The sequence below is a fragment of the Trichoderma citrinoviride genome, assembly GCF_003025115.1.
Source record: "Trichoderma citrinoviride strain TUCIM 6016 unplaced genomic scaffold BBK36scaffold_4, whole genome shotgun sequence".
Taxonomy (NCBI): Eukaryota; Fungi; Ascomycota; class Sordariomycetes; order Hypocreales; family Hypocreaceae; genus Trichoderma; species Trichoderma citrinoviride.
Window position 1 is genome coordinate 489,157 of NW_020194712.1, and position 22,227 is coordinate 511,383.

Here is a 22,227-nt window from a genome sequence, read left to right on the forward strand (position 1 = left end):
CCTGCGGGATGACATGATAACTATTACCCTATGCTCACATAAGGTAGACCTGATTCCATTCCATGCCGCTCATGATTCGCCATTTACATAATATGTGATATTCATGTTCCATATGATACCTACTAGTTCTATATCTCTATATAGATGGTACCCCTGCATTAAAGAAGCAAACTGGCATCACACGATAGAATGGAAAGAAAACATATGCCGTCAATCATCGCCGAATCAGTTCCAGACACCTCATATGTGCCTTGCACATTGCTTCAAACTCGTACAAACATAGTACATCCAATAACGGATGCAAACAATCACTCCTCCGCCAGCCCCCTGAAACGAAGCACAGCAGTCATCTCAGGGGTTCGTTCCATCACCAAATGGCGGCCTGGTCCGCATCAAATCGGGAAAGCTCCTTGCCCGCATCCTCCAGATCCTTCTTCGCCTTCATCCGCATGTAAAAGATGGGGCAGTCCTTGCTGCTGCAAATCACCTCGCAGTGCATGCTGCCCTGGCATCGCTGGCACTGCGTCCACAGCCGCCCGAACCGCACCTCCAGGTCCGACACCCGGTCCAGCGTCTTGTTGTACAGCTCGCCCACGCGAGGCGCGCAGTCGCTGCACACCGCGCCCGCGCTCTCGTGCGAGCCCGTCAGCGGCTTCTTGCATCCCATGCACGTCTGCGTCTTCTTGGCAAACTTCATCAGCCCTCCCACCGTCGGCGCCGCCACCGAGATTGTCCGCGTGTGGTCTCCCGTCAGCAGCGACTTTGCCTTTGTCTCGCCCAGGATCGGCTCAAAGATTCGCCCCAGCGGCTTCGCCAGCTGGTTGTCCAGGTAGTACTTGGTGTCGATCGGCACATTGTTCTCCAGCACGTAGATTGGGTCCTCTGACTTTTCAAAGTTCTTGGCTCCCGCCGCTCCTCTCACCATGACATATGCCACTCGGTCACCGAGGCCAGGTGCCGAGCCGGCGTCGCGCTTCTTCATCCTCTGCGCAAGCTCAACGTGGGCTTGCTTGGCGGCGTAGTCCTCCTTGGTGAGGGCCTTTGTGATGACCAGTTTTGACATGTCAATCTTGTTCTGTAACAGGTCTGCAATGGTACTCTTGACATAGCTGTTGTCGATGACGGGCATCTGTTAGCTACATGCCCTATTTGCAGGTCGAGTCTATCTCGAGAACCGTAAGGGGGTATCACTTACTCTTGCGCCCCTTGGACGTCCCTGTCGATGAGAATCATTCGCAGGACCTTTTCAATCACAGTCTGTGCCAGCAGGCAGTTGTCACGTCGCACTGTCTCTAGACCCTTGGTGTCCATCTTGTCGTACTTGTCCGTCTTGGTCCAGTATAGCCCAGCATACCGCTTCTTGTTGATGAGGAGATACGGAAAGTAGACCTTTTCGAACTCAAGCTTGATGGGTTTCAAGAACTTGGCCGACACAAACTTGGAGGCTTCCTCGCCCAGCTTCATCGCCTCGGCGAGATCCTTGGTTCCAAACTTGACCATGACGGAATCTGTATCGCCGTAGATGACCTGGGCATCGTGCGTGTAGCCGTTTGCAATGTTGTACCTCTCCTCCACCTCCCGCTTCGTCTTCTCAATCATCTGACGGCCGAAACTGGTCGTGCTACTGGCGATGGCGAGACACGGCAGTTTTCCAGTCGTTGCACCCGTCAGGCCGTAGACACTGTTGGCGCTGACTTTCAGCGCCAGCTGCCTACCGTTCAGCACGGCCTTCTTGAAGGGGTCCGTCTCTTGCGCCAGCTCTCGCTTCGCCTGTTTTCTGGCTGACAGCAGTTCTTCTAAAATCTGAGCGAGCAGCCCCTTGCGCTTCGTGGCCGTGACAAACATATCTCCATTGGGGGTGACAATGTAGTCCTCGTCCTTCTTGAGCTTGAATCTCTCCACATCTCCAGGTCTTAGCAACGTCGTGTAGCAAAGATTGTGTGCTTGAATGATACTCGGATACAGGGAGGCAAAATCGAGGGTTGCAATGGGCACGTCGTAGTATCCTCGCGTCGGCTCAATGACCGTGGCACCCTCATACTGGTCCTCTGTACCCTGGGGGGCAATGTTGGGGATGACCAGCTTCTGTTCCAGCGCTTTTCGGAAAAGCTGGCTCACAAACTTGATCTGTTGTCCACGGGAAAGCAAAAAGTTGAAGGGTACGCCCGTGACTCTGGCCATTTCCGTGTAGTTTTCCAGACACGACAGCTTGTCCATTAGTCGCTGGGGGAGGTAGGCATCCTTCAAGCAGTAGAGCGCCAGACGTCGCCGCGATTCGGGGGTTCCGTTGAACAGCTCTGTGATCATGGTATGGTGCACGTCTTCCTTCTGCTCCCCCAAGAACTGGGAGCATACAGAGTTGAGCGTGTAACTTCGCAGGTGATGATCGCGCTGGACCAGCTGCAGCATGTCGAGCTGCAATCTGCCGTTGGTATTCGTGGCTTTGGTGTCTCGGTTACCAATCTGTTTACTTGAAAAGTTGGTTTCCTTGACTCTGGAGGGCTTGCTGGGGATGCGAGACCAGTACTCGAAGCCTTGCACCTTGAGGTGCTTTGCGCGATCCAGGAGGTAGGGGAAATCGAAATTGGCAATGTTGTATCCGATGATGATGTCTGGATCGACTCGGATAAGGAACTGCTGCCACTCGTGGAGCATCTGCTCCTCCTTTTCAAAGTCCAGAATCTGCGTAGCGACAATGGGGCTGGTGGTGTCGAGGCAAAATACGTTTCGGATAAAGGGCTTCTTCTCTCCGTACTTGGTAACCACGTTTGCGATCTGGATGACAGGGTCCACGTTGGCCTCGGGAAAGATTCCCTTGCGTCCGGCGCACTCGATATCGAAAGAGAGGATACGCAGAGGCGCCATCTTGGCCCATTCCCCCTCTGGCTTGTGGGCGATGAGATCCATGTAATTGACTTCGGCTTCGATCTGGCAGTTGGACTGCTTGCTATGTTCGGGGATCATCTGGTAGGTACCGGCAGGGGCTTCGACCCACGACATGCCTTGGATCTAGAGCAGCACATCTTTTAGCATATAGCAACACCACTTCATATGCAAGCCTATCAAGCCCTTACCTTGCAATCCACCATAAACCGCAGCACGTACTGAATGTTGTCGTACGTCCTCAGCCCGCCATCCAAAGCTCCCCACATGCCCTTCCAGTTCGCAAGGCCCTTTTCTATCGTCGATCGCACCGTGTTGATAAATTTGGGGTCGGTAACGGTTATTTTGAGGTACGGGCTTTGTACATTGCCCTGGTAGTGGTAGATGTCCTCCCTCATGGTCAAGCTGACCGAGTGAATCGCGGGCTGGTACTGGGCGACCTGTGTCTCGAGATACGCCTTGTAGAGGTCGCAGTCCTTTGGCTGGAAGGCCAGAGGCGCAGCCACGTAGAGGTAGTGCTTGAAGTCGGTGACATGCAGCATGACCGAGTACCCCTCGTCCGTGACGCCAAACAGCTTGACGGCCACCTTGCCGCCATTGAGCGTGCCCTCCTCGGCCTCGATGGACTGGAAGCAGATGCTGTCCCGTCCCGGCACAAACTGCGTCACCGGCGGCCGATCCCAGGCCTGGTCCTTTTCTGTGTTGTTCTGCTTGCGCTCCGAGATGTCCTGGCTGAGCTTCTCGAGAATCTCGGACTCGAAGACGCTCTTGGTCTGGCTGGCGCCCAGCTTGGCGCCGGGACCCTTCTGCGAGCTGATGAAGCGCGGGATCGGCACGGGCTCGGCCATGTCCGTCTTGCGCTTCTTGCTGGACTGCGGCGACGAGGGGATGTTCTGGCGGGTGCGGGACTCGCCCAGCACCCGCTTCTGGGGGACGACGGTGGCTGCCATGCTTCTCCTTGCGCTGCGTTTCTTCTAAGACGAGCGAAACGAACAAGACCGGGGCCAGCTGCTGCTTGTCATGGGACAGATCCAGCGCAGGTTTTGGGTAAAATCGTGGGTCGCAGAGAGAAGAGAAAGACGAGGCGCGCGGGAGGTTGTTCGATCACAGCCGCTGGACACGATTATTTCCAGCAATACGATACGCGCCTCTCAAGCGTGACGTGACAGGGACCCGCCGGTGGTTTAATGGGCTCGCACGTGAGTTGGCGTTTAATGTTCAAATAAGTACGGAGGTACTTTGGGCGGGGAGTGGGGGGGGGCTTCAATGTTCCTCCTCCGGGATGAACCGTCACTACGGGCTCAGCAACAAGCGCTTCAGCAGCAAGACGCCACCACCAGAAGCTCCGACTTACAGTTCATTTACTGGGTAGTGAAGAATCTCAATACTATTACCGCCGGCTAGTCAGGGGCAAGTCAACAGACAGCAGCGAACTTTGGACTATTCAGATACAGAACCATGAGGGGCAGACAACGTATGTCACTACAACTGTCAACCATCATGCTCAAGTAAATCAATTGCTTCCCCAATAATGGCTATTTCTTCCAAATTGCCTCACGGTAGGATATCCTAAACCAATCATCAGTCAAATCTCTTCTCGTATCATGGACGATTGTCATAAGGTAAAGAGCCCAGGGGTCTTCTATCAGAGATGTATTCTTGTTGCTCAACACATGTCCTCATGGGATCATTCAGCTAAGCCATGCATTGAAGAACATTCATCATGGAAACGGGCTGACCTAGGGTTTCATGCCTCTTGTGGTCTTACCTTTTTTACTGTCGAGCTTGTCCATGTCCCGCCCCTGGATCCAGTGAAGCTGTCGTTAGATCATGCTTCGCTCTGCTCCTGGGCAGGCCCATAGTTCTGTCATCGACAGCCACTCAGAGAGGAAGAAGGGCAGAAAGGAAAGGGGAGATGGAAGAAAAACAAATGGCAAAAGACATTTAGCCGTGAACGAAGTACGAGTACTTATAGAACAGGCAACGCCAATGCAACACATCCTCGTTCTTCTTAGGTAACTGGTCGCGTGACTTGCCGTCTGGGCAAAACAACTTGAGCTTGTTCTCACGGCTATTACTCTACGCAAAGGGCAAGGAAAAGGAAAAGCACGCCAAGAGGAGACGAAATCAAGTCACCATGCAGTCACATTGAACTCTTCCAAAGAAACTTGCAAGTCAAACAAGAACCCAACAAAACCTCCTCCCTTGTTCCATGCCCATGCAGTAGGTCTCGCCGAGATGCAGACAATCGAATCCCAGAAGAAAGAGCAGCCTTCTATATACAAACTGTAAGATAGTCATGCTTTAAGCCGGTATGCCATCCTCTGCCGTCACCTCTGCCTTGTGTTTAACCGTAACCTCCCCTCAACCTTGAACGCCAGCGCTGTATAATGTAGAAAATCTCTCTCAGCCACTTGTGGCTTGTGTCTTGCGTCTTTTGCAGGCTTCGCGAGATTCAGACGCCTTTTTTGTTATTCTTTCGCTTCTTTTCTATGACTCTACTGCTCCTTGATGGTTCCAAGATCGCACCATCCATTGACAGGCTGATTCCTGTCAGTCTCTCCTCAGGAAAAGGCATGCGAGGAGATGGGGAAGGACAACTTACCAGACAACTGAGATACTTGCACCAGCTGCAAGTGTTGCCAACCTTGTAAAAGTTGTTGATCAAAACAACAAAGACGACGATGATGAGCACGAGAGCAGCTGCTCGAACAAGCCACCAGGCCCACCATAGAGGTTTCCGTCCCTTGAAGAAGCCAACCGGGCTTTTATAAAAGGGAACCCCAGCCTCCGGGGCACCAGGCACCGCCGAGTATAACGGATCCTCGCCGATTCTCCTTCGCAGCGAGTTGGGAGAGTGGAGCACGCAGATGCCCAGGATGAGGCCCATCAAGAACCCGCCAATGTGTGAGAAGTTGTCGAGTCCAGGCAGCAGCCCGAGAACAAAGGAAATGACCATGTCGATGACGATGAAGAGCAGATCCTTGACGGGGCTTCGTCGGTCTTTCCACGAGTATAGCAAATCAAGCAGGGTCAGAGCAATGATGCCAAACAGAGAGCCTGACGCTCCTGTGGACGCAATACCGGGGGCGGCATAGTTTCCTCCCATGACGAAGCCGAATATGCCAGCACTCATATAGACCAAGAAGAATCGAATCGACCCAATCGCAATTTCCATCTCTTTGCCAATGGTGAGCTGCATGAGCAGGTTGAAGCCAATGTGGATCAGCCCGGCGTGCATGAAAATGGGGATGATGAAGCGGAACCATTGATTCGGAATGGGCGACTGGTTGGCGTTGCCGTCAAACTTGGGATTGGGAACGTCGCCGCCGAAGCCACACAGCTCCGAAAGAGGGCAAAATTGCGTGTTCTTGGTCGCATTTGGGCACAGGAACAGCACGGGGATCGTGGAGCCTTGGATTTCCTTGATGTTGTGCATGCAAGGCACGTAGCGGGCGCCCATGTTGATGAGGACCTGTGTTGACGGACCAATCATGGGGTTGAACTGCGGCTTGATCATGATGGGAGAGCCCGTCAATACACCTGTTGAACGTCACGGTTAGAACCATCAGTCGAAGCTGCAAAAGCGAAGCGATTGGCCGTGCGCGCTCTTACCGTTCCGCACAATCTCGGCGATGAAGACGGCGACTTGCGCCACCGAAAAGATGTAGACCAGCCATGGAATGCGCTTCTTGTTGGCGCCGAGCATGCCCAGCTCGCCTATGCGCACCTTGCCTCTCTTGTCCCGCCTGCGGCTCGACTGCCCGGCCGGCGCGTCGTAGATGTGATCAGTGACCTCGGGAGACTTGCTCGTGTGGTCCTGCAGCGGGATATTCTCCGTCCTCGACCCGTAGTAGCCCGTATCTTGGTGGTAGAAGCCCTGCTGGGAGATGTCGCTGCTGCTCGCGCCGCCCGGCCCTGGATTCGCGTTCGTTGGGTATGCGGGATCGTCGAACACGGTATCAAACGGCGACGCACCTGTTGTGGGCTGCTGCTGCTGGTGGTGGTTCGCGGGAGCGCCATACGGGTTCCCGTACTGAGCTTCTGCATAGGCCGGGTTGTAGGCCTGCGCGAGTTCTGATTCTGACGAGGGCGCGTGCGTGGTGTCATAGTAGGGGGCCGTCTGGTGGCTCGGAGGTTGCTGGTTGCCGCCGTAGTAGTAGCCGTTGGCAGCCATGGCGAGAGGAGCTGTCCAGCGGGCTCTGGGGCCACGCGGAGAAGCAAAAGGGACGGGTTGGAGGGAAAGCGAAAGAAGAGGAGGACAGAATCAGGTGAGTGTATCGTATGTGTGTCCCAGAGTCCGATGTCGATCTGTAATCTGTTGTTTGTTGCAAGGTAATGTCGTCTTCAAGCTACCCGTGCTGAGGTGTAGCAGTTGGAAGAAGCGAGCGAGATTCAGTACATGTAGGTGGTATGTGTAGGAGTCTGAGGCTGTAGGAGCAGGAGAAAAGCGGCTGCGGATAGTGGCCTGCTTTGTTTGATGTTTGCCAGCCCCGGACGATTACGTAGTGGGTACGAAGCACCAAGTATCTGCACAGCTGAGGGCGATGGACTGGCATCCAGCCGGCAGCGTGATTCGTATCGAATTACTGGAGAGAGACCGAGTCTGCGGAGCTCAGACGCAGCACATCTGATCCCCTGTCGGGCCTGTGCGCCTCAACCGCGGGCAGTCGGTTGGCGGATCAGGCTCTAAAATTGCCACTGAACGGCGCACTGGTCCAGGCCTGCCGGTGTTTCAGGCTTCGAGGCGCTGCGGAGGGCGTTTCAACTGGATCGTGGGCTGGCTGGAGAAGAGCTGCCAAGTCAAAGAGTACGAAACGAATAGTCAATGAGGCACCAAGAACCGGACAACTGGACAAGGTATACACAAGCCAGCGGATGATGCACCTCTTCTTGCTGCAATAAATGAACCAACAGCTGTCAATGTTGGCATGCACAGCACCGCTGACGTTGGTGGGCCAGGGGTGCCGGGCTGTGCTGGGCCTGGCCGTCGATCAGCCAGGCAAAGAGACTGGTCGACTGGATTGCGGTGGCGCTTTGCTATTTTGGAGCCCGTCCGTTGGCCCTGACTTTTGGCTGACTAGATTCTGTCCGTCTACTACTGTAATAATGAACGGCCGAAGCGCATGTAAGTAAGCCTTGAGGTTGAGCCTCAGTTTCTCTCTCCGTGTCTTGAAGCGTACCTACCTACTGTACAGACGCTCTGGCGCCATGCTGCTCATTCCGTCATGTCTCACCAAGCGCGTACATACAAAACAAACCATCGGTGACACCAGCTCCGTCGTGCTAGAAATGCAGGTTGGCAAAAGCCTTGAATCGTGCGAGGCCGATCAGGACACTTTCCGTGCCTCCAGCGTGACGAATCGGTGGCTCAGACGACGTGAGATACGAGCTCTCGCAGCTAATGATTTGGCGGGGACGCCACAGTGCAAAGGCGCGGCGGCTGTTAAATTTAGCAATTTGATCAGCGAACGAACAGCGCATCCAGGATGTGTCGATTAAGCTTCAATGGCCTGCTTGTCTGTCGACACCATCTCCTGCCGCAGCTTTTATACCGAGTTGGAACGTCAATGTAGTTGTACTTCAAGGAGTTGAGGCAGCCTAGCAGCCTCTCGTACTCTGCGTAGATTGCACTTGTATGACGAAAAGAGCCGCCATTAGCATCAGATGTTCATACATTTCCCATCCATATATCGTACATACAGACATGCCACCACTATTGGTACAAAGAAGTCGTAGTTGACCAGATGGGGCCTCGATCAACATCATCAATCAGACATCATGAATGTACTCTCATCTCACTATTTCTTCTTCTCCCCCTGCGGCGAATCATCCAAAGATGAGTCGTCCTTCTTCCCCCTCCAGCTACCACTCATGACTTCGGCAACCTGCTCGAAAATGATATCGCTCATGCCCTTGCCCTCCTCAAACGCCTTCTTGTGCTCTTGAGCCCTCCTCTCCTTCCAGTCCTCCCCCTCGCCGCCCATCCAGACGTCCTTGAGCACGCCGCCTTTGCCCTGTTCCTTCTGGCTCTGGCTCTGGCTCTGTCTCTGCGCGGCCTCCCTCTCCCTCTGCTCCCTCAGCAGCTGCTGCGTCCTCTTTGCGCCCTCCGGCAGCCCCGTGTCGAATATTGAGCCCACGCGGCTGCCGAAGCGTGCGTAGATGGACTGCCCCGTGTACTCGTAGGCGAGCTGGTTGGTGCAGAGGGAAAAGGTCCCCATCAGCACGAGCAGCCGGATGTCGGCCTTTCTGGGAGGGAGCAGCATGGCTAGGGGGGAGATGATTGCTCCGGCGAGCGCTGACTTGTGTATGAACTCATTGCGAGGCGGCAGCGGCGGCTTCTCGGGCTGTTGCTGTTGCGACATGATGTTGCAGTTGTGCTGCGGTCTGTTTGTGACGGCGAGATGGCGATCGATGCCGAGTAGTATATCGATCGAGCGGTTGCGTCGTAAAGCACCACCAATGCGTCCTATAGCAAGATTTTGCCGGTTCCAAAGGCGCAGCACAGGCTCGTCGCTATTGTAGTCGTCGTTGGGTTCAGTTTGGTTGTCTTTCAGAGAGCAAACCCGAAGTCGCATGCTGAAATCATGGCAACTTTTTTGCGGGTCCAGTGGCTGGATGGAGCCAATCAGACAACTTCCCTTGGCCGCCATCTCGACCTTCTGAGATCATCCTTTCATACCTGTTGGAAAGGTAGAAACATTGACATGTGATGAATGGAGGAACTTGCAACTGAATGGATATATCCTTCTGATATTGAGGAATCAGTTTATAACTTGCATTGCGATCTAGGCAGTATCATCCAAGATGTGCTGCCTTTGGCCTCTGTAGACCAAGCCAGCCGCAGTCGCCCGCCATCCTCACATGTGCTACCCTACATCGCGGAAACGGCGGTTAACGAACTGCCAATCCTTCCATCCACGACACATCGTCCCTCCTGAGACTCCCATTCCTCGCTTCTATCCGTGACTACAGCACTGGCTACTCTTGGCGGTACCTCATCATGGCTGACTTGGTTGGAAAATGCTGGCAAAGGGAAACAGCCAAGTGGCATGCTTATATTCCTCTTATTCAGGTACATGTGCCTTTCCCGGCTTCACAGGTATCTTCAAGCAGCAGCACACACACGCAACTCGGAAGCATGCATTGCTGCGGTCATGCGACAGCGACACGTGGGTCCCATCAGTATCTTGTGGGATCATGGCTGTGTTGAGAAAGATCGGATTGACCAAACAAGAGGGTGCAAGGAAAGGCCGCCAAGCTTGACAAGTCCATCATGGAGGGCAGCGTGCGTCTGAATAGGGCGGACTTTTTGGAACTAGATTGCTTTTACGTGTGAGTCGACTTTGCAATGCGGTTAGACTGTCAACTAGGTGGTGGTCGAATTGGTTGGTAGCTATATGAACCATGTCCGTTTGAGCATCGTATGCCATCGTGTGATGGAACGGACATGTACGACTAGGACCTCAAAGGTCTCGTTCACGCATTCAAATACTCCCGAGTAAAGCTACAAGATGTACTCGTGCCCCATGAGCACCGCAACGTGTGATGCCCCAGAACGGATAACTACTATCGAGATGCCGGTTCGAACAGCATCCTATTACGTGTAGTTGAGTCTCTTTGTCTCATCCTCTGACAAACCGCCTCCAGCCCGCAGCGGCGGGACGCTGCCAAACGGCCATTTAGCCGCCTGTCGGGCAGGTATCCGGCTGGTTGCTGCGACATGAGAACGCAACAGGATGGAGCCGGGGTGAGCTGTCAAAGAAACCGGATCAAGACCTGGCTATGTGGATTGCCGTCCTCTGCCCACTTGCAGCTGCAGTCAACATGAATGAAGCGTCGTGCGTCGCCTCTCCACCGCCCCGGCGGGATCCTGGTTCTCCGACTTACGAGTATGTACTGACACTCTCGGGCCTAAAGACAGAGGAGCAACATGAAGACGGAGGCATATGTACGAGGAACCTGATGGCTGCACTACAAAAGCCCCGGCTGCTCAGGAGAGCTTAGTTGATCTTCAACAGCCTGAGCCACCTTGTTAGTAGTAGTAACCCTCCTGGAAGCAGTGGTTAGCTATCTACATGTAGTATCTCCTCAGGAACCTTTTGTCTGCAGCATCACGCCGCCGATTCGATGCCCACCCTGTATTACCTGGTACTACCACCTAGTAGACACTGCATGTCCAAGGAACCTGCATGCGGTGTGTTACCGGTATCCCTACCTTGCCTCAGTATTTCCACCAATATTCCCACACACCCAACCGCAGCAGCCCTGTCCGGCTTGCCTGGAGGGCTGTAGGGGGACCTGCATGACGGCGGCGGCATGTGCGTGCATTTACCAGGCAGTACACGATTCCATTCATCGCTGCCCATGCCGTCAGCGACTCGAGCCGTCTGTCTGCATCTCTTTCTGTCTGGATCAACTCGGTGAGGAGGGATTGAAGCTCAGGTACAAGTACAATTGACCTGCCACTGACATGTACTCCCGCCGACTTGCACGATGTCCAATCGAAACCAAGGGACCTCGTGATATTCAATGGCAGCCCTGCCTCTTTTTTGAACTCTTATATGTCGTCTTTCCCACTCTCGTCTCCTCTGATCCCCCCTCCGGTCTCCCGCAGCAATTGAGGGCCAACCATCCGTCTCACTCTGCGTCGTACCAGCCAGCCCCGGTACATGTAAGCACCAGACATACCAGACATCACCCTCACCTGCCGGCGTGCAAAGCAGCAACTCCCGCCTCCATCATCAACCTCGTGTGCCGAGCGGCAGCATCCAATCGATCAAGGTACCTGTACCCTGAATCGCCCTGAATCGCTGCTGCATGCCCTCGCATCTTGTGTCACAATAGCGGCAAGCCGTTGTCTCGCTTCGACTCCACTCGAGCTTCGCTCCAAGGGAATCCTGGAACTGCTCCCCAGTCAGTAGCTCGCCGTCAATTGACCTATCCAGGTACTAGTAGCAGGAGGTCGATAAGAGCAGATCGTACCCCCGCCATATCACTCAACTGACTCGGTCTCGGTCTCGGTCTGGATACTCGCGAGCTTCCGGTCGATACTTACCTTGGTTTCTGTTCTCTGCCGTGTACTCCTTGCTTCCCGTGTCTTCTGTGCCTCCGGTTTCACAGGGCTCAGCACCGGCTTCTACCGCCTTTATGACGCTTCCCCAGCCATAGATAGAAATCATCAAGCGGCTTCACTCCCTCCCCAAAGGTCCTCTCGATCCTTGCCCCATGGCTGCTCCCGGTCCCAGGCCGGCGATTATGGCCTCCGTCGAGGACTCGTATCAAACCCCAGCCGCAACTCCCACCGGATCGCCCGATCCTGACGGCATGGAGCCGCTGCCGCCTCCGACTTCGACGGCTCCGGCGATTGGCGGCGATGATGGCGGCCAGGCGGCCAGGCCGGCTAAGCGCGGGCGACGAAGCAACCCCAAGGTCAAGACGGGATGCTTGAACTGCAAGTGAGGACAAACTTGGAATGCCTTGAACAGCATCATCATGACGGCCCTTGTTCCTCATTCCCCTTTGCTCTTCTTCTCTCCCCTCCTGTTCTCCCTCCCATATTACGTATACTGTACACAAAACACACCCACCTCGGACAATCTGCTAACAGCTCCGTGTCATTAGACAACGGCGCATCAAGTGCGATGAAAAGCGTCCCTCTTGTTCGCAGTGCATCCGCAGCAAGAAAGAGTGCAGCGGCTATCCGGCGCCCAATCGCGGACTCAGGACTGCCGTCGATGTCCGCATTGCCCCAAAGCCCCTGGCTCCCTCATCGACTGGGCTCGCGCAACTGCAGCCTTCGCCAAGCAGCATTGCGAGCGCTTCCACGTCCACCACCGCCAGCCTCTTGCTCACGGGCCATACGATCCTGCTGCCGCCTCGGCGTGCCAACCGTCGCAAGCGGCAGCCCAAGCTTGCCGCCTCCAATGCCGCCGTGCCCCTGCCGTTTGTGTACGAGCCGTCTCACAACTTGGCCTTGATGCACACCGAGAGTCTGTACTTCGACCTGTTCCGGGTCCAGACGGCTTCCGAGCTGTCCGGGTACTTTGACTCGACCTTTTGGACGCAGCGGGTGTTGCAGGAGTGCCACTTCGAACCGGCCATTCGTCACGCCGTCGTCGCTCTCGGCGCTCTGTACAAGACTCTCGAGCAGTCTTGCGAACCCGACTTGCCGCCGCTCGCCGGTGCCATGAGCCGCCTGGACTCGGTCATGTGCCACTGGCAGGTGGCCATCAGAAAGTACTCGGAAGCCTGCAAGGCCATGATGGATCTCAGCGGCGACAAGCTGGCGACCAACAAGACCCGCCTGATGGCCAGCGTCCTGCTGGCCTGCTTTGACTCCTTCATCGGCGATCATCGCCAGGCCATTGTCCAGATCCAGACGGGATTGCGGCTCCTGGCTCGGATCCAATATGATCGGACGCAAGCCCCGTCTTCCAACGAACGAGTGGAGGAGGATCTGCTCGTCATATTCACGCGGTTAGCAATCCAGGCCAAATCCTACGACATGGCCTTCCATTTCCCCCATCCATACGTGATCCATCTGGGCCCCCAGAGCCTACATGACCCATCTTCTCCCCTCTCAGACTCCGGCTCGCCCCAGCCGTCCAGCCCCATCCCCTATCAGTTCTCATCCCTACGGGAAGCTCGCCTGGCGTCAGATCAGCTATGCGAAATGCTGCTGCGCTTCATCGAACACCTGCAGCGCGCCAAGAAAGAGCCTTCGTACACCTTACCCCCATCCTGGAGACAGCTCGGCGCCACGTTCCAGAGCCAAATCGACTCGTGGTCGCAGGCCTTTGAGCCCATCTTCCAGTCAAGGCTCACACAGCCCAACATGAGCCTCCTCGAAAAGTCGGGCATCGCCGCGCTCAAGATGTTCATGGTGAACACCAACGTCATCTTCCTGACCATCTTCTGCGACGCCGAGGTCCAGTTCGACGCCTTCCTCTCCCACTTCAAGGCCATTGTCAGCCTAGGCTGGGAAGTCGTCGGCGACGACGAGAAGCGAGCGGCCACCGAGCGATGCCCCGATCCGCAGAGGTGCAGACAGCAGCACGGGCTGCTCCCCGGGGCCGGGCCGAGGGCGGCGGCGGCGGCAGGCTCGTCGTCGTTGTTCCCAACCCACAACATCAAGCCCAGCTTCTCCGCAGACCTCGGCATCGTGCCGCCGCTCTTCGTCGTGGCCACCAAGTGTCGCGAGCCGACGGTCCGGCGAGAGGCCATCCAGCTGCTGAGGAGCAGCGCCCGGCGCGAGGGCATGTGGGACAGCGAGTTGGCGGCCAACATTGCCCAATGGGTCATGGAGATTGAAGAGTCGGACAGCCCCTTTCCGGAGATGCAGCAGCAACAGCAGCAGGCGCACGGTGGTGGTGCTGGCGCCTCAGCACAGGCCGTTGTTTTGCCCAGCCGGGCCATCCCGGAGGAGAAGAGAGTCATGGTGCAGTCGGTGGACTTTGACCTGCGAGCGAGATTCGCCAAGCTCACGGTGGGATCGCGAGATTTGCGCCAGGGGATGCTGGACCGACGACACAAGGCGACGCGAATCACTTGGTGAAAAGGGCAAACTTATACATCTTTTCTCTTCTTTTTTTTTTTTTTTTTTTTCTTGAGGGATGGTCATGGGTATCGTCAATTGAGAGCTGATATGCAGGACAGTACAATATGAATATATAATGACTCGTACTCCGTATAACAGAAATGGAACGAAACTAAAAGGAAGAAACAATTTTTTTTTGTTTCAACAAACTGTTTTACACCATGCCTTTTTTTTTTTATCTCAGCGAACTTTCTCGTTACGCTTTTTTTTCCATGGTTTCTTTCGTCTTGTCCTTGTGCTTTGGATCTTTGTTCGGTTTAGATCATGGGAGCATTTCTGGTTCGAGTTATCTACATGTATCTTTGGGATTTGCATGCATACGAAGCGTAGTGTGGTTCAGGGGAGTGGTGATTATCTACGAATTATGAGGACCACGAGACCACCCTTTTCACTGTCCGTCATGTTTACTCATTCTTCTCTAGACTTCTGCAGGGGATCCCCAGAAAACAATAAAGATGTGAGCCTCACGCGCGAAGTGGTCAAAAAGCATGCTTTACCACAGAACACAAAACTAAATCAAGCAATATGAATCCCCCCTTTTATGGAAGATTGCTAGGTTCATCCATCTATCGAAGATGACACCATGTATACTTCCCGTTCCCGTTTACTCCTTGATATACAATGCCGTTTCAATATCCCGCCTTTGAATAAATCTTCATTATTTCGCTTCCTTCGTCAAATGGGCCATATCCCAAGCCTCTTGCTGTATGGTGTATACATAGACAATAACTGGCAGGAATCCGTTAGATGGGAGGCAATTCCTCCCTGCATATCGGGCACTGCAGCCGAAACTTCATCCAGCTCTCCAAACAAGGCGTGTGGAAAATGTGCCTGCACGGCGTCACCATGTACGTCCTCCTGGCAAACACCCCCGTCACGCTCGTGTCTTCCTCCCCGGCCTTCACAAAGGGCACCTCGAGCACCTCGCGGCAGATGGCGCAGTCAATGGCCCGCGTGCTGCTGCCGCCTCCGGTAGGAGGCCGAACTTTGTCCTTGTCCTCGCTGCTGCTGCTGCGTCTGCGATCCCGAGCCGGACTGTCTTCGACCCCCAGCCCGATGGGCAGTCCTCCAGCCTCGATATTGTCTTCCCGCAGGACGGGATGATAGTCCCACGCGTCAGGCATCCAGCCTTTGGGAATCCCAAACCTCGGCCCGACGGCATCCTGCGCAGCAAGCACGAAGATCTGCAGCCAGACCCAGAGACCGAGCATGGCAAAGGCCCGCGGCTCGGTCCGCGTCAGGAGGAAGTTGTCCGGCTTGAGCCAAAAGTAGGCCAGCGGGAGCAGGCGGAGGGCGGATTGGCCGATGACAAACTGCCACTTGAGAGCCCGGCGGCAGTTGCGCATGATGTTGCGGTGTATCTGCGGGATCCACATGGACAGGTAGACAAAGGCGCAGATGTTGAGGAACCAGGAGCGCACCGTCATGTACCACGCTATGGACGAGCCGCCGATGAACATGACGAGGGCGCCGAGGAGCAGAAATCGGCCCATAAGCGATTGGAACGTCGGCGTCGACGGCGGAGCCAGTCTCGCAGCGGCTGGTGCTGTGATGGCTACACCAGGCACGGCTGAAGCGCCATCCATGATGTTGGCGGTGGCATCCAGATTGGCAACGGCCGGGTCGCCAAAGCCACGCCCTGCTGTGACCGGTCCGGGCAGTATCGGTCCCGTGGTTGTTACGGCTGCCGGTGCTGTGCCAGTGCCGTCAGGAGTGAGCGGTGCTGTAGAGGCCGTACTGGTGGCGGAGCCGCTGTTTGCACCGTCTGCGCCCTGGGCCCCGTCTCGGCGAGCGCGAGGAGCTGGTGTTTGGACTTCGTAAATCTTGGCCAGTAGACTGCCCCCTATGGTCATTGACATAAAGGACGCGAAAGTGAGGGTTAGGGTTGGCAAAAAGGTATAATGAGCCGTGGCAACCCAGGACGCGGCCGCGGTGAACGTCATGCCATCGGCAATAAGCATCATGCTGATGGTCCAGAAGCTGGCTCTGGCCAAGGTCGACGGGGTGTACGTCTCCCTGATCTGGCCCTTAAGCAAGACGACCTGGCCAAACACCAGCACCGCATATGCCAGCAGCCAATGGTTGATGCTGCTGATTTGGACCTCGGTCTTCACACCGACAAGGTGATCTGCTTCGCTCGCAGGAAAGTCTGGCGGCCCCTCTGTCTCCATGAAGATGTTGCAGTCTGGCGAGTAAAGCACCGCTGACATTTGGAGTTTGGGGATATGCTTGATGGGCGCTCCGAGGGGTGATTCCAGCTCCGACTCGATAGCTTGCAGCATATCTGCCACGTCCTCGCCCTCGGAAGCGGCGGGCCCGAGACCCAGGCTCTGTCTGCTGGGAGGATGGATCTGGACATACATGATGTACTCGCAAGACGGAGAGGGGCTCCGGGTGTGGAGAGGGTTGTCAAAGTTGGACTTCCAAGGTATGCTCTGGTCGGAGTAGATGCTCTTCTCCTTTGCAGCTACCGTCTGCTCGAGAGACTGGTTCAGAAGCCGCTGGCTGGACTGGAAATAGTCCGGCCCGGGGGTCAGGTGCGGGAGCCCAAATATGCCGTCAAACTTCTCGCTCGTCGTTGTCATGAGGACGACTCCCTGTCGTGGCCAGTGAGCCCCGAAAAGAACCATTTCCCAGCTCAGCCCCGTCCCCTCCGTGTCTTCCACCGTCACCACAGCCTTGACATTGCGGACCAAGCCCCCAGAAAGAGGGGCATCCGTCTTGGGGAGCTGATCATATGCAGCCACCGTCTCGTTCCCCGTCAGCCGCACTTGGATCCTGCCTGTGCCGCCGGTCACGTTACGACCCCATTCGGTCTTGTCCCCAAACCAGTGCATAGACGGCACGCTCTGGCTGAGATTGTAGCTGTCGTATGTCCTCGGCTGCGACTCCTGGCGGCGCACCCACTGCCCAAGCAGAACCCCGGAGGCGTTGGCCCAGACCGGCGCCCCTTCGCCCACATCCCAGAGCTGCTCGCCGCCAACCGCCGGCATGGCATGGTGACTGAGCCGCAGACCACGTTCGCGGAACCGGCCCAGATCCTGCCAGGAAAACTTGTCCTCCTCCCGAAATCCCGTCAAGTTGAGATATCTCGGGCTCGCATGGTCGCCGTTATCGGCGTCGTTGCCAACCGTTCCCGAAGGCGCAAAGTCCCCCCAGCGAGTCGTGTTCAGCACATCGAGACATGCGCGGTAGTGCGAGAGCCGCGAGACGACGAGGTCCGATAGCGCAACCGACTGTGTCTGGTAGTCGTTGCTCGGCAGCAGCCACCAGAGGACGAAGATGATGAATAGGACCTTGTAGGCGGGGAGCTCCGGCAGTGGCATGCTGGGGCCGCGGGATCGGGCTATGCCGCTATCATGATACTCGTCGCGGAGGCGCGGTCGGTTGACGGAGGACAAGGGAGGGTACTCGAGGCGGCAGTGATGCTGGGGAAAATCGAGGTTCCGCGAGGATATAGTCTGGAGGGGTTGAAAAGATCAAAATGCTGGATATATCGGCCACTCGGTACCAAGTAGATGCGATCGATGTCGTCAACGCTCAGGAGTGCAGGTGACGAAGGTCCATGTCTGGCCCAGTTGAGATGAAACACCCTACCCGTTAGAGCGCTAGCTTGGGGGCGGGGCAGCGAACATTCAATTGAGCTTACAGGGGACACCTGCACTGCCCTGCAGCGCCGCGATGCCGCTACGGGGTCGCTGAAAGCCGCCTGGCGCTGTCACAGCGCCCCCCGTTCTCCCGGTTCCAGAGCCAGCAGGACTGCTGGCCAGTAAAACCCAGCAATAGCGTCTGTCCCCCCCCCCCACCCCGCTCAATTCCCGCCATTTGGATGTCCCTGGACGGCTTTTCCTTGCAAGCAAACAGACGGGAGCTCGAGCCTCTCATTCCTTGCCGTGGCTTCGTCTCGGGGACAAAACCTTGAACTTGTCTCTCCCCCCCTTTTTACCTGTACTCTGAGCAAGACTCCAGCTGAAACAAGCCGACACAAGACGCATCACATATACGAGTATATAACCGGCATCAACTGTCCGCAGCATCCCAAGGGAGCGGAGTACGCAGCTCACACCTCGAGTGACTGACTGACTCACTTCACTGCGCAATCAAAGGACCAACACCAAATCCCTTTGCAATCGTCGTCTCGCCTCTCTTTCAGCATGGCATCAAACCGCGACTCCATCGCCTCAAACCCAGCTCCTGTACGTCTACCTTTTCTGTTGCCCATTTTCATTTTACACGGCACCATGGCTTGGACGACAGTTTCCCTCGCTGCATCAAACCTCCGGTACCGCCTGGGTGTCAGCGACTATACCAGAGCCACAACCATTCTCCATCACATCGACTGACCACCCGTGGACTGGTCATGTCAACTACCACGGATATCTTTCGTGATCCAAGAATCCCGTAATAACTTGGCTAATCGAGTCCTGTCAGGCCAACGAGGACAGCAGCGCCGATGTCACCGCGGCCGTCGAAGAGCTCTTGAACTCCCTCTCCAACAAATTTGCCGGCGTCTCATCTGAGATATTCGCCAAGAGTAAGTAGCCACGCGAGCCACCTCACAGCAAAGGATACCACATGCTGACAGAATGGGCGCAAGTGGACGAAATGTCTCGTAGGCTCGACAATCTCGAGGCCGCACTGGTAGAAAGTAAAAACAAGGAAGCAGGCTCCGCGCCCAAATCTTCATGATAGAGAGACAACATGTCTTAGATTGAGGCTCGAGCCGGTCGTCTAGGGAGTTGGAACTTGTTGAATCGTCACGGAGTTTTTGTTCTGTTTTTTCCTTTTCTGGAGGATATCTTTTGGGCTTTCTCGTCGTATAGTTGTTCTGATAACTCTAAACCCAGGGTTCATACAGTTCATGATGCTTTTTATCGCTTGATAGGAGACAAGTTCTTCCCTTTCCTCCTCTCTCACACTTTGTTTCTTTCTTTGTCCAGTCTCTTATACGTCTCTTTCATGCCAAACAGTTTCAAGCGGCTCGCATTTTCACAGCTCACGGCTCACATCTCACAGCTCGTCCTTCTCGTCCTTGTCCTCCTTGGGGGTAAACTTGCGCAGGACATTGACTTTAATCTGGATCTCATCCCGCTTAGCAGGGGCAAGGCCACCCTTGGCCAAGATGCCCTGCAGTCTCGCAAGCTCCTTGTTGACGAACTTCTCATTCTTGCTCAGCTTGTCGAAGACGCGGACGTAGTACTCGGCGAACTTGGTCTCCGCAGCATCCGTAAGCAGATCAACAGCCTCCTTGATCTCAGCAGCAGCCTCGGTCAAGCCGGTGCCAGTGAGGAACTTGGCCACAATAGTGTCCAGGGGTGCCACGGTGCCAGCGATGTCGTTCAGCTCGCCGCCCTCGGTGCGGAAGGTGCCGGCCTTCTCGTTGATGAACTTGACAAAGTCGCTCTCCTGGCGGCCGCCCTGGTAGTCAACCTGCTTCTTGGTGCCAGCGGGGAAGAAGTAGATGGTGGGATAGCTGGTGACTCCATACTCTTGGGCTACAGCTTTGCTGTCAGCGCCCTCGGCATCGACCTTGGCAATCACAACGTTCTCATCACCCGCGAAATCATTGGCAACCTTTTCCCATGTGGGAGCGAGGTTCTTGCAGTCTAGTAGAGGAGTAAATATGCAAGAGTCATCACTTGGTCGGGGGGTCAGGGCTTCACTTACGGCCACACCAAGGAGCAGTGAACGCTACCAGCACGTTCTTGTCGCCTCCAACAGTGTCGTGGAAGCTCTTGTTGTTCAGCATCACAACGCTGCTGGGCAGCTCGCCCTTCTTCTTGGGCTTGACACCGGTCTTCTCAGTGATGAACTTGGTCAGGCTGTCCAGATCACGGCCCGACTTGTACTCCTGCGGCTCCTTGCTCTTGCCATCGAAGAACTTGAGCGTGGGGAAGCCCTGGATGCCGAATCGCTTTCCGAGATCACGCTCCGAGTCGGCGTCGACCTTTGCGATCTGAACCTTGTCCTTGGCGTGCTCAAACACCTGGGCCAGCTCCTCGTAGACGGGAGCAAGGTTCTTGCAGTGGCCGCACCACGGAGCGAAGAACTCGACGAGCGTGGGCTTTCCATCGAAGACGAGCTTGTCAAAGTTGGACGGAATCAGGTCGATAACGGCCGACTTGGCAGCCACCGAGCTGGCCAGGACGGCGAGCACGAGGCTCTTGATCAAAACCATGACGTATTGGGATAAGGGCAAGATTTCAATATGGAGTTGGTGATGTCGCTCGATTGCGGTTAGGTATCAACTGGAAGTGGGAACAAAACCAGACAGAGCTCGACAGCTACTGATAACGAGCAGCTCAGTCAGATATACCAAGAAAAGTCACCACTTCTGAAAACAATGACGGCAAAAGTCCCCTGAAATGGTGCTTTGAAATCAAGGGCAGAAAGAGGACAGCTTGCGCCAAAGTTGATTTAAAGGAAGGGCGGTTGGCTCAGGCACAGGCGGGGGAGCTCGGCACGTTAGTGGCGTTCCTCACCGAGGGAAGTCGCCCCCCCCACCAGAGCTTTCCCTCACTGTTCTTTATCTACGCGCCATTCCTCTTCTAGGCAAGTGCTTCACGTGAAGATAAGCGCATCACAGCATCTTTCACGTGATGCGCCTAAGTCGCCCAGACCCCGATTTGGAGTCTTTTTTGGTGGCCCGCTTCGCCGGGGCTGACAACCCTCCAATCGGTTGTTCGATAGGCCATAGCAAAATTCACACAAAATTTCCGCCCACTTGTGCCCTCGCGAAATCAACCTTCCTGCAACACCACAACCGCAATCATGTCCCACGAAAGCGTCTGGAACTCGCGCCCGCGAAACTACGGCAAGGGCTCTCGCCAATGGTATGGACGCCTGATGCTGCCCTGATTTTTCCACTTTTCACCAGGATCTGGGGGAGGTCTCCAGGAGGAATGACCTTCAAGCGAATGTCGATCTGAAAGAGAGGGAGGAGGGAAAGGAGGAGGACATTGGGAACGAGCCGCGATACGTTGCATCGAGTACGAACGCTAACTGGATTTTTCTTCAATATAGCCGCGTCTGCAAGCACAAGGCTGGTCTGATCCGCAAGTACGACCTCGACCTGTGCCGTCAATGCTTCCGTGAGAAGGCCAAGGACATTGGTTTCCACAAGGTGAGCATCCCGAAACAAATCCCGATGCGATCTGAGAGAAGGCAAAAGAGGAGGGAAACCCCAAGATCAGAGTCAAGGGACACAGGAGGACGGAACGCAGGGGACGATGCCGAGAAACACCAGCTAACATGTCTCGTTCTTCTAGTACCGATAAAGGAGTCGTATCGGGGGGAGCTTCCGCGGAGGGACAAAGGGATTTTTGACGGATGCGAGCTGCGTTTTTCCGATGGCCACACACAAAAAAGCACTCGGAGGGCGGCCGCCTGGAACCGGAGTTTTAATGGATGGCTTGGTTTTGAGGAAAGATCGTGCGTCTGACGAACATCCTCCGAGGAATAGACGAATACCATTGCATTCGAAAAATAATATCTGCGTCCTGCTGTGTGTTCAGGTGTCGTCGGTGTGCTGGTGTCTCGTTTTTGCATTGTCTTTCAATGCTAGCAGATGATGAGATGATATCTATGAATTTCATGGACCAAAAAGTTTATTTTCCTGCCTTTATTGCTGTTGCACCTTTCGCAGTCTGTGGCTGAAAGTGACAGTACGTTTTGAGCTTTCATCAAGCATGACGGCATCAGGCGGTCTCTGGAGTGATTTGCCCACGGCATTGGATCCTTTGCAG

The 22,227-nt window shown here is 55.2% G+C and overlaps 8 protein-coding genes across 8 annotated transcripts; 3 read left to right on the forward strand and 5 right to left on the reverse strand.

The window, feature by feature from the left end:
- Positions 1-367: 367 nt before the first annotated feature.
- On the reverse strand, positions 368-4,305 carry BBK36DRAFT_1134762 (hypothetical protein; the record flags this gene model as incomplete). Its single annotated transcript, XM_024892413.1, has 6 exons — positions 4,278-4,305; positions 4,159-4,243; positions 3,980-4,095; positions 3,075-3,920; positions 1,196-3,009; positions 368-1,109 (listed from the first exon to the last, which is right to left on the reverse strand). Exons 4-6 carry the CDS (start codon positions 3,831-3,833, stop codon positions 368-370), a joined length of 3,315 nt encoding a protein of 1,104 aa, XP_024751246.1. The 5' UTR covers positions 3,834-3,920; positions 3,980-4,095; positions 4,159-4,243; positions 4,278-4,305.
- Positions 4,306-5,381: 1,076 nt separating this feature from the next.
- BBK36DRAFT_1134763 (rhomboid-domain-containing protein) lies at positions 5,382-7,064 on the reverse strand (the record flags this gene model as incomplete). Its single annotated transcript, XM_024892414.1, has 3 exons — positions 6,499-7,064; positions 5,489-6,426; positions 5,382-5,426 (listed from the first exon to the last, which is right to left on the reverse strand). Exons 1-3 carry the CDS (start codon positions 7,058-7,060, stop codon positions 5,382-5,384), a joined length of 1,545 nt encoding a protein of 514 aa, XP_024751247.1. The 5' UTR covers positions 7,061-7,064.
- Positions 7,065-8,684: 1,620 nt separating this feature from the next.
- On the reverse strand, positions 8,685-9,236 carry BBK36DRAFT_1085639 (hypothetical protein; the record flags this gene model as incomplete). Its single annotated transcript, XM_024888957.1, has 1 exon — positions 8,685-9,236. A coding segment is annotated over one exon (552 nt), but the record flags the coding sequence as incomplete, so codon positions are not given.
- Positions 9,237-12,210: 2,974 nt separating this feature from the next.
- BBK36DRAFT_1115244 (hypothetical protein) lies at positions 12,211-14,440 on the forward strand (the record flags this gene model as incomplete). Its single annotated transcript, XM_024890111.1, has 2 exons — positions 12,211-12,341; positions 12,508-14,440. 2 exons carry the CDS (start codon positions 12,211-12,213, stop codon positions 14,438-14,440), a joined length of 2,064 nt encoding a protein of 687 aa, XP_024751249.1.
- Positions 14,441-15,225: 785 nt separating this feature from the next.
- On the reverse strand, positions 15,226-17,808 carry BBK36DRAFT_1115110 (hypothetical protein; the record flags this gene model as incomplete). Its single annotated transcript, XM_024890097.1, has 1 exon — positions 15,226-17,808. The coding sequence occupies one exon, from the start codon at positions 17,806-17,808 to the stop codon at positions 15,226-15,228; it is 2,583 nt and encodes an 860-aa protein (XP_024751250.1).
- An 828-nt stretch (positions 17,809-18,636) lies between these two features.
- Positions 18,637-19,171, forward strand: BBK36DRAFT_1167226 (hypothetical protein; the record flags this gene model as incomplete). Its single annotated transcript, XM_024895022.1, has 3 exons — positions 18,637-18,678; positions 18,914-19,016; positions 19,080-19,171. The coding sequence occupies 3 exons, from the start codon at positions 18,637-18,639 to the stop codon at positions 19,169-19,171; spliced, it is 237 nt and encodes a 78-aa protein (XP_024751251.1).
- Positions 19,172-19,492: 321 nt separating this feature from the next.
- Positions 19,493-20,660, reverse strand: BBK36DRAFT_1139449 (ER-resident thioredoxin protein; the record flags this gene model as incomplete). The annotated part of the gene is made up of 2 exons (XM_024893312.1): positions 19,493-20,088; positions 20,150-20,660. The coding sequence occupies 2 exons, from the start codon at positions 20,658-20,660 to the stop codon at positions 19,493-19,495; spliced, it is 1,107 nt and encodes a 368-aa protein (XP_024751252.1).
- A 491-nt stretch (positions 20,661-21,151) lies between these two features.
- BBK36DRAFT_1134767 (ribosomal protein S14) lies at positions 21,152-22,086 on the forward strand. The gene is given in 4 exon segments (XM_024892415.1): positions 21,152-21,315; positions 21,506-21,605; positions 21,751-22,016; positions 22,028-22,086. 3 exon segments carry the CDS (start codon positions 21,254-21,256, stop codon positions 21,757-21,759), a joined length of 171 nt encoding a protein of 56 aa, XP_024751253.1. The 5' UTR covers positions 21,152-21,253; the 3' UTR covers positions 21,760-22,016; positions 22,028-22,086.
- The last annotated feature ends 141 nt before the right edge of the window (positions 22,087-22,227 follow it).